Source organism: Numenius arquata, chromosome 2 (genome assembly GCF_964106895.1).
Source record: "Numenius arquata chromosome 2, bNumArq3.hap1.1, whole genome shotgun sequence".
NCBI lineage: Eukaryota > Metazoa > Chordata > Aves > Charadriiformes > Scolopacidae > Numenius > Numenius arquata.
The window spans coordinates 29,107,112-29,120,819 of record NC_133577.1 but is presented as its reverse complement, the minus strand read 5'-3'; the positions used below and the strand labels follow the sequence as shown (position 1 = coordinate 29,120,819).

General features: G+C 43.3%; 1 protein-coding gene across 1 annotated transcript in view; it reads left to right on the top strand.

Moving 5' to 3' along the window:
* The first annotated feature begins 10,223 nt into the window (after positions 1–10,223).
* The window catches only part of LOC141474044 (protein ELYS-like), a 30,706-nt gene continuing 27,221 nt past the window's right edge, over positions 10,224–13,708 (top strand). Inside the window, exons 1-3 of the mRNA XM_074161729.1 lie at positions 10,224–10,344; positions 11,574–11,827; positions 13,174–13,354. Coding sequence (XP_074017830.1) covers positions 10,224–10,344; positions 11,574–11,827; positions 13,174–13,354 — 556 coding nt within the window. The remainder of the gene's footprint in view (positions 10,345–11,573; positions 11,828–13,173; positions 13,355–13,708) is intronic.

Here is a 13,708-nt window from a genome sequence, read left to right as displayed (position 1 = left end):
GCTTTTATCCATTTGTGGCGGTGTGCTCTCCCTGTTTCCCCCACCTCCCCCCTGGCTCCTGCCCAAGCCATAACCTTCAATGGGAGTTGTGATGAGTCACACCTGGACTTTGGGGGATGGCTGGCAACACAGCCAAAACACTGTCTGGAGGGGGGACCTAGATATTTTGTTCCCATGAGAATATGACTAAAGGTCAATTATTTTAGTCTATAAATGGTGGACAGCCCAAGAGCCCTTTGAGCTCTCCTGTATGGCAGCGGGCTGCATGGCAGGATCTCCCCTTTTGTGAGGATGCTTGCTTAAGGTTCTACTCCTTGAGGTTGAGAGATTCCTTGCCACAACAGATTCTCGATAAGTGACTAATAGCATGTTAAACCTTGAAATCTTAGCTAAGTAATGTAAAGGATTGATTGTGCATATATAATCCTTTAGACATAAACCGTTGACCAAGTCTGGGACTAGGATTGGATCCAGCCGCACCTAGACTCCTCTCTGAGAAGGAGTTTAGAAAGCAAGGGGGTCCTTTCTGAATCTCGTGACTCAACGAGAGGGTCTCCCTGACAGCTTATCTGACCCTGTCCTCTATGCAGTAAATAACCAAGTGTACCTTGCCATCGAATCTTGTAAAACACTTGCATTTACTACTAATTTTGTTAAATAACTGTTTCACCTTAATAAATATTTCACTACTACTCTGTTAGGAGTGAAGTTTATCACTCCGCCTGCGACACGACACCATTTACTGGTTTGAAGCCCTATCTAGATTTTGTCTATGTTTCCATCATCCTGGAACTCAGTACTACTTTCAAGTGTGTTTGCAAATCCAAATTTCTAATTTAGTGGGGGTGCTCCCACCAGACAGCAGTGCTTGTGTATGCATTCACTTGCTCATCTATGAAAAGGATGCACTTGATCCTTTTTTTAGAGAGGTCTTTCATGATCTTGGTCGAGGATGCTGGAGAACTCTGCCTGGCCAGGTTATAAAGCTACTCTGCTGACGTATGGTCAGACCGGCTCAGGGAAGAGCTAGTTGACCATCAGATATGGTGCAAACAGATGGTTGGTGCTTGTGTGTGAAGAGCTCTTCAAAGCCACCCGGAATCAGGAAAAGAACAAGCAGTACCAGGTGAGATTAGCACAAAGTGTCATTTATTCCCAAGATTTTTCCATGTTGTACTTTGAAAGAGTCAGTTAAATAGCAAAAAAAAGAAACTGTGAGTATATGGAACAACTTAACAGTACAAGCCATAGTGGATCCTATAAAATAGTGTTGAAAAAAAAGTTGATGTTGCACACTTAGATTTACAGATAAATCCTACAATGATAAATCCCTAACATAGGAACCAAACTGTTCATTTTTAGTAAACCTTTTTTTAACAGCTGTTCAAACGCTGATCTTCCTTTACCTACCATAAAGTGAGCTGTTCTTTATTCTCTGTTATGCTTGCTAACTTGCTCTTTGCGCAGGGTATTGATGAGAAAGTCTTTCCAGCACCTGAATAGACAAAACTGATGCTTTCTTCTTTATAGTGCCATATCTCTCCTACACAGTAGGAGCGATATTTTTAGCCTTGCAGCACAGCTTTTGTAGCTGCTGGATGCTCCCACTCCATCAGCATCCTTCTGTGCTTGCAGTCCAGTGGATTCTATCATTCCTGTAAGCAAGAAGCTTCGCTCCAGTGCAGTAGTGCTTTCTGTCTACCAAAATATCACCCTGATTACTGAAGGCTAATTGTGACTTACTCTTGTGTTACTTCCCTTAAGAAAGAGCACTTTGTTTTCCCTAACCAGCCTCCCGAGCTCTGTACCAGCAGAAATTATACAGGGATGCCATTTGTGAGCATGTTTCTGTTTCCCTTTGACATGGTCATCCACTGTGCGCAAGCCAATGTTTATCACCATCCTATGATAAAGGCAACAGTGAAAACTCATTCCTTTCCATCTTGGTCACTGTATCAATGTGGAAATACAAAGCCCTATTTGAAGCAGAGTTACTCCTATTTTAGACAGGTCTTGGATAGAGAAAAAAAAATAAATACTCGTCGAACCACCCTGCCCAGCTAGAAAAAGTTAATTAAAAACTTTTATACAATGCTGTCTAGATGCTTAATAACTTAATATTTAAGTAAAGTGATTTATTGAAACATAAGATGGCATCTACCTAGACAGCAATAAGGATTATGCACATAAGGGTAGGTTGAAGAAATGCTGGAGAAGAAACAGCATTGTGATGAAACAGCATGGATCTGATAAATAACTGCATGTATTAAGCTTATGTAAGGGTTTGGGATGAAGGGAAGTTTTGACCCTTGTAACCTGTGTTATTTTTACAATGGGATGAAACTCCATTAAGATTGAGGGGTTTTTCTAAATACGTTTTACCTTCTAGTTACTTCTTGTCTTTACAGAATACTTCCAACATGCTGGAAATTTATAACAAACAGGCAATAAACTCGCTTTGTTTCAGTTAACAACTGAAAACTAATTCACAAATCTTAGTTTTCTATGTACGTTTATTTCTTTTTTTCGTCATTGTAACTTGAAAATCATCCTTTATGCTCTCTCTTAACATGACCCTTCTGGGCGTGTTGGCTGCAGTGTGTGGGTGCTATCTGGACCTAACAGCATTTTTTGCTGCTCGAGCTACCCGGCTGCTCTGCCATACCACTGGCCGAGCTGTTTCTTCCCTAGTGGTACTTTTCTTCTTTCTCCTTTCCATATTTTGCTCCTTTTTGAAGAAGAACGGGGTTAAGAAGAAAGTTGGCGATTTTATTTACTTTTTTTTCCCCCTATGCTCCTCTTCTTGTTAGTCCCTTATGTTGGTTGACAGAGGACTCATTGCTAACAGAAAATGGATCATCTGTTTCTCTTAAGCTTGGAGGGGATTTTGAAGATGGTGAAGTCTCCGAGGACTGAATTTTTCGCTTTCCTTCTGAGGTTCATACAATTTACCACTTGTTTGTTAACTGCTTTCCCCGTACCTTCCTAATTGGTTTTGAGCCATGTGGCCAATTTCAGACAAATTTGATGCAATGGGCAGGAGAGAGAGGAAAAAAAATAATGAAACCCCAAACTTCATTAGGTTTAGTAGCTCATGAAATCAGCTTGTTTAAAACTCCTCATCTAATGACGATAACAGACGCAGAGGGAAATAACACCTTTATCTTGAGTTTTGCAAACATCTCAACTCTAGAGATGCGAGCTCTCAATGTAGATTAAATTTACCTGGAAAGCAGAACTCTCTAGGAATGAGTTTCTAAACGTGGTAAAGCCAGAATAAGTACCCCGTGCGCAGCTGTAGTCGATCTTAATTTTTGTTCTATCCTTACTAAGTGTAGCAATTTTTTGCTATAAATCTCTTTCCCTAGGTAACAGACTTACTGTCTAAAACCTGGTGGGCTCAAGATCAGAGCAGACCAGCAGTGGGGTTTTTATGTGGGCAGTTTGAAGCTGGTTTGGACTGTGATAATTATGCACAGACCAAGAGGTTAATGGAACAAGGGAATAAGATGAGAACAGCTACAACTACCATGAATGCCACCAGCGATTGGTCTCACGTAAGTCGTCACCATCCAATTCAAACAGGCATAGTGTGCAGGCCCTGTTTCCACTGATCAGTATAGCTGTTTAGCACTCTTAATGAACTTAGACCTGTTAGATACGTCATAAAATCAACTCGTGGAGGTTTATGCAGACACAAAATCCAGGTTGGCTCTGTTTTTCCTAGAGCCACTATTGTTTATTGCCACTTCCACAACAGCGAGCAGAGGAGAGCATGTTGGGTTTCCTCACCCTGGGCTGCAGGGTCGGCCTTGCCAGCCCTTGTTTGTGGCACTCGCACCACTGCTGCTCTTGGAGTGAGCGTGGCCAAAGGCAGAGATGTCCTAAACCCCTGCCTGCTTGCAGGTTGACTCCGTATTTAAGATCCTCTGTGTCCCAAATATGACAAAGTGGTCTTTGAAAAGATGATCTCACAGGTGTCCAGAAACAACCTATGGTCACTGTTGATGTGTGGTGGCTGCTGCTTGCCCCCTAAGGGGTTCTATGCAGAACTCCCGGGCCCGGCATAACACGTGGCCCTACAGCGGGCAAGCTCATACAGCAGGGCACAAGTGTGGGTCAGGCCTGTGGCGTCTCCTCAGTCCTGCATGAGAGCGCGCTGCAGTGGGGCAGCTGCAAAGGCATGACCACAGAGGGTCACCTGGGCCCGATCCTGCTGCGTGTGCCCCCGGCCAGGCGGAGGGGTGCTGGGTGACCGTGGCCCTGCTGCTGACGCGTGGCCGAGCCACCTGGGAGCAGCCATGCTGGGGAGGATGACCGCTCACGGCTCTGCTCTGGAAACGGGGCCTTGCTCGCAATATCGAGGAAACGGCCTCAAGCTGCGCCAGGGGAGGCTTAGGGTGGATATTAGGAAAAATGTCTTCACTGAAAGGGTTGTCAAGCATTGGAACAGGCTGCCCAGGGAAGTGGTTGAGTCTCCATCCCTGCAGGTATTTAAAAAACATGTAGATGTGGTGCTGAGGGACGTGGTTTAGTGGTAACTTGGCAGTGTTAACAGTTGGACGTGATGATCTTAAAGGTCTCTTCCAACCAAAATGATTCTATGGTAATATCATCGCTCCCCCAGTATTTCCCCTTGGTAGAGTGATATCGGAACTACAGTTTTTGTTGAAGCCTCCCGTTGACAGAGGTGTCTGCAGAGCAGCTGACACAGGGCAGCCCTGGGCTGGGGCTGGTTGAGGAGGAGCTGGCTCTGGGTGGCCTGGACGTATACATGACCCATCTCTGCAGCAGAAGTGAGCTCAGGTCCCCACAGCTGCTTGCGCGTGCAGCTCCAAATGGCAGGCAGGGCTGGTCCTGGGCTCCTCTGGAACGGGAATGGGAGGGAGACATCGTCTTTGCAGGCAGGAGAGGTCAGGAGCCAGTGTTCCATACCGGTGTTTCCTTTCTGCAGGGGATGGGCAGCATTGCCTGTTGCTTCGTCCTGAGAGACTGTAAGTCATTCATTTTTAGGCACACCTTTGCAGTTCTCATCTTTAAAGCAATTGTTCATCTATAAGATGATCCGATACCGCTAACTATCACCACCTATTTCCTCTGCGTTTCTGCAGAGTATTATTTTCTGTATGTTACTGAATAATGTCTGAGCAATTGATTTGGTAATTTTTCCTGCTGTTGATACCATATTTTAGTAGATTTTTCTCAATGAAGGAATCACGAAACAGTCAGTTCGAAACGTGGTGGACTTGGCAGGGAGCGAAAGGTAAAAATCCACAGGATCTGAAAGAGATAGGTTGAAGAAAGGGGTATGCGTAAATCTAAATCTAACCACATTAGGAAATGTCATCAGGTATCCTTTTTTCGAAATCCTGTCCTTGAAGTAAAAAGTGAATTTCTACCTATGTAAAAAACCTTCCCTCTGTTCAGGATTCCTTGCTGTGTGGCTCATAAAGTTACTTAAATGAGTAAAGTCTGAGATGTACATAAGCACAGATATGCTGAAGCGTGAACACAAGCACGAGTGAACAAGCCTCTGGTACCTCCTCCCCCCTGCAATTTGCTTTTGATAGTTATGCTTTACTCTTCCCGTGCTTTCACTTTCTTTTTCCTTAGTACTCTAGCTGAGGTTGCTACAGGAAAGGAAGCGCTGCATATCCCGTACAGGGGCTTGGTCCTGACGAAACTCCTGGAGGCTGCTTTGTGGAGCAAGAGCAGGACCATGATCATAAATTGATTCTTGAGTTTATGACCCACTTGACCTGTTGAAATGGAATTGCTTGGCTCTAACACTGGTGAAAGCGGGTGCAGTTTAAGTTAAGATTGCTTCCTGTGCAACATAAAGGTGAGGACCCTTCTGCTGGTCAAAAGTTTCTTGCCACTATTAAATGTATTACTCAAATGGAGAGTATTTCTGTTTTCAGAACAGAAATGCAGCCGACACAAAATCAGTATCTCTCTTTCTACAGCAGAGATTGAAACCTCATTTCTTCTGCAAGGGTTTTCTGCATATTTGTAAAAAATCTACCTGACTAGAGATAAACGTGGCTATAAAACTCACAGGCACCTGTTTTATATAAATGCCGTGTTCTTTGCATAAAAACGAGGCAGTATGATGAAACAACTATTTTTATTTCCTGAATTCTGAGATTCTTGTTTGTGCGGTGCACCAGATGTTGCATCCTTAAATAAAATGAAACTCCCACAAGGTCTTCTTTGTCTCATTAACTGTATACTCCAGCATCTTTGAAGAAGATGTACTTTTCTTAAGTACTTTTCTTAAAGAAAGTACTATCAAATGAAAGATGGAAGAATACAAATAGAAAATGTGCATATGTGGAAATGTTGACTGTAAATGCTGACAGTCTTAAAGCAGCCTACCTGAGTTTCTTCAAATGCTAACTTTCTCAAATGATCCAAGGTGTTTTGAAGTAATTTAAGGACAGATTCTTCAATTGTTACTTGTACAAATAACTTCAAAGTGGTTTGGGGAGGTTTTTTACATTTGATTCTAGCATAAGCCAGGCTTACCAGGATTTGAGCACCTTCAGTATTAATTTTTTGCAAAACCCACCTGTATCTTCCCATCTGTCTTTCCCTTTGTCTCTTCCCCTTCTCTCTCTCCCTCTCTCTTCTCTCTCTCTCTCACTTTCTCATTTCTTGCCAAAATGTTAAAAAGATTTAACTTATAGCCAGATTGCTAAACCACTGGGATTCTCCTTTTATGTTTAAGGACGTAATGGTCTATTTTTCCATGTTAATGCCTATCTGGAATCTGGTAGTGTTTAAGACTACTTTTAAACATCTCCTTCAGAGTCCTAATGGCAGTTAAGACTTTTCATATGCTTACAGATGGCAGTCGTGAGTCCAGCAGACCTCTGTTCCGAAAAAACTTTGTCAACGTTACGATACGCCAAAAGGTACACTTTCATAATTTTTCCGGCTCTGGTCTTGGTGCAAATTGCAGTCAGGTGCTGGCAAACTGACAAAAGATACCAGCTCAAAGTGATTGACTGCTCAGGACGAAGAAAGAGTGAATCTGTCAACAAGCAAGGGAGCGTATTAAGAGCGTATTCTGTATTCTTATTACCTAACGGCATATATTTTGACGACTAAGTTATATGACAGAGGTAACTGTTTTTCCTGAGAAGTCTGGGTCTCTCATATGTGTGACAATTCAGCTTCTTTCCTTCCCTTTTTCTCCCAGTAACGCAGCACATAGTTGAAACGTAGAGCATACAGATGATCCCTGCTGCCAGCCATTTGTCATCTCTGCTTCCCAGTCCCAGATCCTAGCGACAGTTCCACACAGAGCTAATCCTGCCCAGGAGCAGTTTGCTTCCCGGCCACTTTCCCAGTCCATTGGCTCCTTCTGGATGGTCTGTCTGTTATCCCAAAGTGGATCATGGCTTGGTGACCTTGTAGCTGCAGCAGCCTAGCTATTAGGAGATATCAGGAGTAGAAGATTTAATGCTGGTTCCCTGAGCTGGCACAGGTGTTGGGCACACAGGACCATACCTTGTTCTGCTGAGGACCGCTCCTCGTTTACCTACTGCATCAGCTGTTTTTCCTGCACTGATTTGCCTGGGGTTTGCTTTTTTAAGACAGTGAAACAAGCGTAATCGGGCTTCTATTAATTTTGTGTCTTCTACCTAGTAAGCTGTCGGATATCGTTTTAGAGAACCAATGGTGACAAGGCTTTGCTGGTGTGGTATTGCTTTCCTTGTGTGGTGGAGAGAACACTTAAACTGACAGGAGAGAGTCAGCAAAAACCTGGGCCTGTTTCATGTGTTGCAAATGTTTTTGCAGTTCGGCTGGTCAAGTTGCTCTTTGTCAAAATATGTTTCAGAATTAGATATGCAAAAGCTGCCTGGACACGGTCCTGGGCAGCCTGCTGTAGGTGGCCCTGCCTTGAGCAAAGGGGCCGGACCAGATGACCTCCAGTGATTCTGGAAGGCCTTTCTCTTGTGATTCTCTGATTCTGGAATTCGTGCTGGGAGGGGCGGTGTGGTGTGGTGTGCTGGAAGTGTCTTGTTCCCGACTGTCTCCCTCCGTTGGGAAGGCTGTGTGTATGTGCTGTACTGAGACACTCAACACCTACGTCTGTCTGTCCAGGTGCACCGAGCAAGGTAAAAAAGAGCATAATTTCAGAACTGACTTTAGGAACTTTTGCTAGCTTAGCCCCATCCCCACCCAGGCGGGGACTGCAACTCTGGAATGAAAGTATAGTCCTGTTAGGGAATAACCATAGGAGATAGCTGGATAGAGCAGCTCCAGTGTCAAGTTCTGACCTGTGTTGGTTTTGTTTCTCTTTTCATTTAAGGGGAACCCAAATCTATGGTCTGCATCAGACAGCGGATCTTAGCTGTTGGGGGCTGTTGGGATAGAGAGCTGAAATTCTTTCTTCGTCTTGCCTTCTGCTGTAGATTTGTGCTTGTGGAGCATCTGCACAAACTGTGCAGATTCAACGTAGGGGTTTTGCCTAAAACGCTGCGGAGAAGGCTTTCTGCCTAGAGTGGGAAAGACATGAGCCAGTGGTACTCACTAAATCACCTCCTAACTCACTTGCTAAATCCTCTTTCTGCAGGTGTAAAATCCGGCAAAGTGCAAATTCACTGAACATGACTACTAAAGTGCAGAAAGTGAATTTTCCATCTACTACTTCTCTGGTGCTTGTGAGTTGCTTCCTGTTATTCTGGGGAAAATGTCGTTGTACCAGTCACTAAAAATATTTATAAAAATTCTGTAATTGTCCTCTTGACCTGTTATTCAACAAAGTGGGTGCTGTTTTTCTCAAAAGAACTTAGTTTTTCCTTCATTTCTTCTTCTTTGGCTTCTTCCCACTCCTTGCCCCATTTTCTTAGAAAATGTGATCTGAATAGCGTCACACAGTGTTGTCTGTTTTCTGATGACCAAGTAACACTTCTCAGCTTCTACCTCTGGCTGAATGAAAGAACGATGCCTGTCAGCTGCAGCCTTTCTCAGTGAGACAGGGAGTCTCTCCATGCAAGAGGGGATAAAAGATGTCTGACTGTGTCCTGAGCGGTGTCCTTTCTGAAAGTAAAGGGCTTTTTAGCTCTCCCTGCAGACTGAGTGTGTCGTTTCACCCGAGTATGAGCTAGCATACCGGCTGACTGCCACAAAACGGAGACGGACGAACTCCCTCTCCTTCTTCCCAGCGCATTGTCCTGCCTCCTTCCTTGTGCCACCTTTCCTGCTTGCTAGTTCTCTCTGCAAGGCAGTTGAACTCTCTAAGTTGCTGGAACGCTACCTGCTTTTCTGGGTTAGTTTCCTGCCTGCTTAGGGAGTTAACTTGGCTCATAAAGTGCTCTAAGAAGTGTACAGGGCAGTGCAAGGTGAGCCGGAGGAGTACGGTAGCAGAACAAAGGAGCGGACAAAGAGATGGGAGGCGGCAGCAGGTCCTCTCTTTTGGTGGCAGTGAAGTCAACATGTTTTGTGAAATCATCTCTTCAGCTGCAGCTGGCCACAGTTTTAGCTTTTTCTTCAGGAAGCGCATAGCATTGTTGGCTTTTGAAATGGATTTTCATGTACTACCATCAGTCAACACTGACATCCCAGAACTCTGATGTGGCTGTATGTGATTCTGCTTGAATGTGTAATTTCTCCTTTTTTTTAAGTAGGGTTTTTTTTTTCATTTGTTTGTTTGTTTTTTGCCCTGGGGCTTTTTAATCCAAAAATCGATACTCAGTCTATGACCTGTGGCATGTTCCTTTCTTTGGAAGAAGTTCGTGAAGTTTGGAAGTCCTAAGTACCTAGGCTGAAGAAGAATGGTCATTTTGGCTACTAGAGGACAACTGACAATAACTAACAAAGTATACAGTATAAAATCAAAAGGACAAATGGAAAGTTGTACCTGTTGCTGAGAAGCTTTTTAAAATACGATTTTTCTCAAATCCCATCTTAATAACCTACGTGGGTAGACTTGAACTCAGCGTATCAGGCTTTTTCCTGTTATTTACCCGTTCATACCTTTGTGTCACTATTTGTTGGTGATCTCATAGGCATCAGACAAGCAAAGGATTCTCCTTTTGCTCTACTGTGTGATCGAAAACTGTCCTGAATGCCATTTTTTTTCAAGGAAAAAAGCTACAGGCGATGTCTGGGAGATTTTTCACCGTGTACTGATGAAACTATTGTCAATCTCGAGAATATTTCTGGCTGATGTGAGTCTATTTCTGCACTTTTTTCTTTATTTACAGTGAAGAATGCAAGACCTAACGGCCCAGGTAACGAGCAGTCTGCTGCAGTTTCCGGAGGTGACTCTTCAGGCACTTGGGGAAGATGAGATAACCCTTGATTCTGTGCTGTGCGGGAAGTTTTCTGGAGGTGAGCGTTTTCCTTTAAATTTGGTCTTGGTGTGAAGTTATTGTTGCCCAGAAGTTACCTGAAGCCGCAGGTCATAGTATAACTGTGTCAGGTTGGTGCGTTGAAGATGCGTCAGGTTTAGAGAGAACAAAAGGGATGCTTTAACGCTTAGGAATGTTAATATGAAAACATGAGTATAGTTAAACTTTGAAGTTACAACAACCTGCACCAATCTTATGCTGTTAAAATAATTCACTTGAACATGCTGAGTCAGTGAGCCCTCCCCAGTTTTTAATTAGATAAAAGGCAGTTTTCAGAAGAGCGATAGTGTTGTTTTGGGGGGCATTTCATTCCACCAACTCAAGCTCTATGACCATTGTAACATCAGATGCAGAAATAGTTCTCCTACAGTGTTACGGAGGAACCCCCCCCTGCTTTTTCTTTTGTAGTCTGAGCAAAAAGAGAAGGAAGAGGATAAGACTGTTAAGCACCGCAGCTATGTTTCCAAAGTATCTAATAGGATGCAGATGAGTAGCCAGTGAGAGCTGCTGAAAGTGGCTAAGCAGATTAGGTAGTTGGCTTCCTAGGTGATCTGACAGTAGAGCTGGGTGCCGATCTGGATGTTTAGGCTTCTGTTGAGACCAGGTAGGATCTATCTACCTGACTGCAAATGGAGTAGTTGAGTTAATTCTTCCTTCGAGCTTGAAGTAGTTCAGTGAAACAAAATGCGTTAAATTCTTCCTGTGGTCAGCCCGTGTGAAAGTTTAAATTCCCTCACGCAGTGCCCATTTTAGGATAATTTCTTGTTGAAGTCCAAATCCTTGCCCAAAGGAGGCATGTGTCAAGTAGAACTAATAAACCAGAAATGAATTGGCTTAGATGTGTTATGTGTGGGGTGCGCTTTAAGGCTTGTATTCCCGTATGTATTTGGACGATTTCTACCAATCCCAAGCCAAACACGGTATAAAGACTATAGATCAAGATACTGTAATCTTTGTCCCAGACAATCCAGATTTTTCAGTGCAGGAATGAGAAGTACAATTGTAAAACAACAAGGTTGTTATTTTGAAGTGGTATTCCTTGAGGATTTCAATGGGTGATTTTGAGCAATTGCCCAGAACAAGGTAAGTTGGTCTTCCTCTGCTAGGTACGTGTTTTGAAGGCAAGGGGCAGTGACTGTGATTTTTTTTCCCGTTGTTTTCAGTCTTCCGTTGGAGATTTGCTTTAGCCAGTTTTCTTTTCTCTTGCAGGGAGAAACGGCCTCGCGTGGTTGGCATGTGGTCCTCAACTGGAGGTAGTGAACTCTGTGACAGGAGAGCGTCTCTCTGCGTACCGTTTCAGTGGAGTAAATGAACAGCCTCCCACTGTCCGTGTGGTAAAGGAGTTTTCCTGGCAGAAGAGAACTGGGCTGCTGGTTGGGTTGGAAGAAGCAGAGGGAAGTGTTCTCTGTCTGTACGACCTTGGAGTATCAAGAGTGGTTAAAGCGGTTGTTCTTCCCGGAAGGGTACGTACTTTTTAATGGGAGAAACGAAGCGTTTATGTTGCTAGGTGCTGCATAACCCTGTTTCAGGACAAGCTGTCTTTTTTTACTGTCTTTAAAATGTCTCAGAATTCCACAGTTGTGCTGTAAATGACTTAGACACATTCCCAGGAATCTTAGCCTAGCAGGCAGGTGACTGTAGAGCAGAACACATTTTCCTGTTGACTTAGGAGGGGAGAAAAGAGCCTTTAGTGAGTTGCCCGACAGATTGTTGAAAGGTTGACTTTCAGCCTGCAGTCCTTGAATCTCTGCTCTTTGTTATGTTTGTGTAGATGGGATACAGCAGTGGGGTAGGTGGGCGTAATGTTACTGATTTTTTTCTGTCTTCTATAACGCGTAACCTCAAATGATGTAATGTCCCCTAGCCTTATTACCTTAATGTAAACAAGAATGAGTGTAAGTTAATAGAACATCAAGAATCACTGTATTTTTATCATCTTAGAGCCTGCAACAAATAAATACTTACTTCTTGCCCAGCTTTCCCTCAGGTGATTTGGTTTGACTTGCGAGAATACAGGTGGAGCTTTGTTTGTGATGCCACAGCGTGCTTATTAGTAGTAAGCATTTGTATTGTGGTCATTTATAGAGACAGGAGTTGGGTTGGTGCTCCGCTGTGTTAGTTTGCCCCTAAATCTTAGAGTTTTAGCCGGAAAGACAAGCTGTCTGCTGACATAAGCGTATCATCAATAAGTAAACTATGTTTGAGAAAAAGGACATAGCTTTGTTAAGATTTATTTTGTAAACCTAAGCAAGTTGGGAATAGGAAAAGGAAAGGGTAAGAAGGATTGTGTCCCATATCAAATCTGTGTCTAGAGAAGTGATTTGAAACTGAAAATAGTTATAACACTGGTTATAACACCGGTTTGGGGAAAAAGGCATAGACTGTATCACGGTGCTGATGGGCTGTGAGCAGTCGGAGAACTAGGTTTAGTTTTGTTTAGTGTCTTCCTTAAGTCCCTTGAATATGATAAAGTTTCTTGCATATGACTGATTTTCTGTTCTCTTTGAGTTAATGATTCCTAAGTAGGAAATGGAAATTGGTAAGCTGTAATAAAAGAAAGCACCACTTAAGTTGAAATTAATTCAGTTAGCTAACTGTAGGAAATGTAGTGAATGGAAGGCAGAAGCTGATTTTTGTAGATGGATTTTTTTTCTTTTTCATGATGTAATTGGAAACAATTCTTTGGTTTTAAGTCTTGTGCTCCCGTATTTACTTTCTTGTTTCTGATGTGGTAGTTCTGGTTTTGCTTTTGATGATTTCTATTTAGCTTGTCAAAGAGCTAAAATACTAACGTGTAGTTTTCCTGTAGGTAACTGCTATAGAACCCATAGCGAATCACGGAGGAGCCAGCGTGAGAACTCAGCACCTCCATCAGAGTCTGCGATGGCTCTTTGGCGTGGCAGCAGTGGCTACAGATGTTGGCCATCTGCTTCTGGTTGACCTTTGTTTGGATGATTTATCTTGCAATCGGAACGGTATCGAAGCATTGGGTAAGCTTGCAGTTTTTAAACTTGAATTTAAACGTAAGAAAACTTGTGTCTTTTCAACAAACAGTATGCGTCCCACTTTGAAGATGCATGTCTCGGACATTTATGGCTACTAATTACAGCTGGCAGTTTGACATTGTATAGTCCTGAACTGATCAAATCTGGGAGGGGCTGACTACTCCTAATGCTCTAAATGCCCCCCTCCCACCAAGATCCCTCTGTCACTATGATTCTCGCCAGTGAGGTGTAGGAATTTTGCCATCTGAGTCGGTGCAGCTGCCTGGTAGGGGGTTGTGTCAGAGGTGCCCTATTTCTTGGGAATGTTCTTTTGCTTGTGTTAATTGACTTGGGACAAAT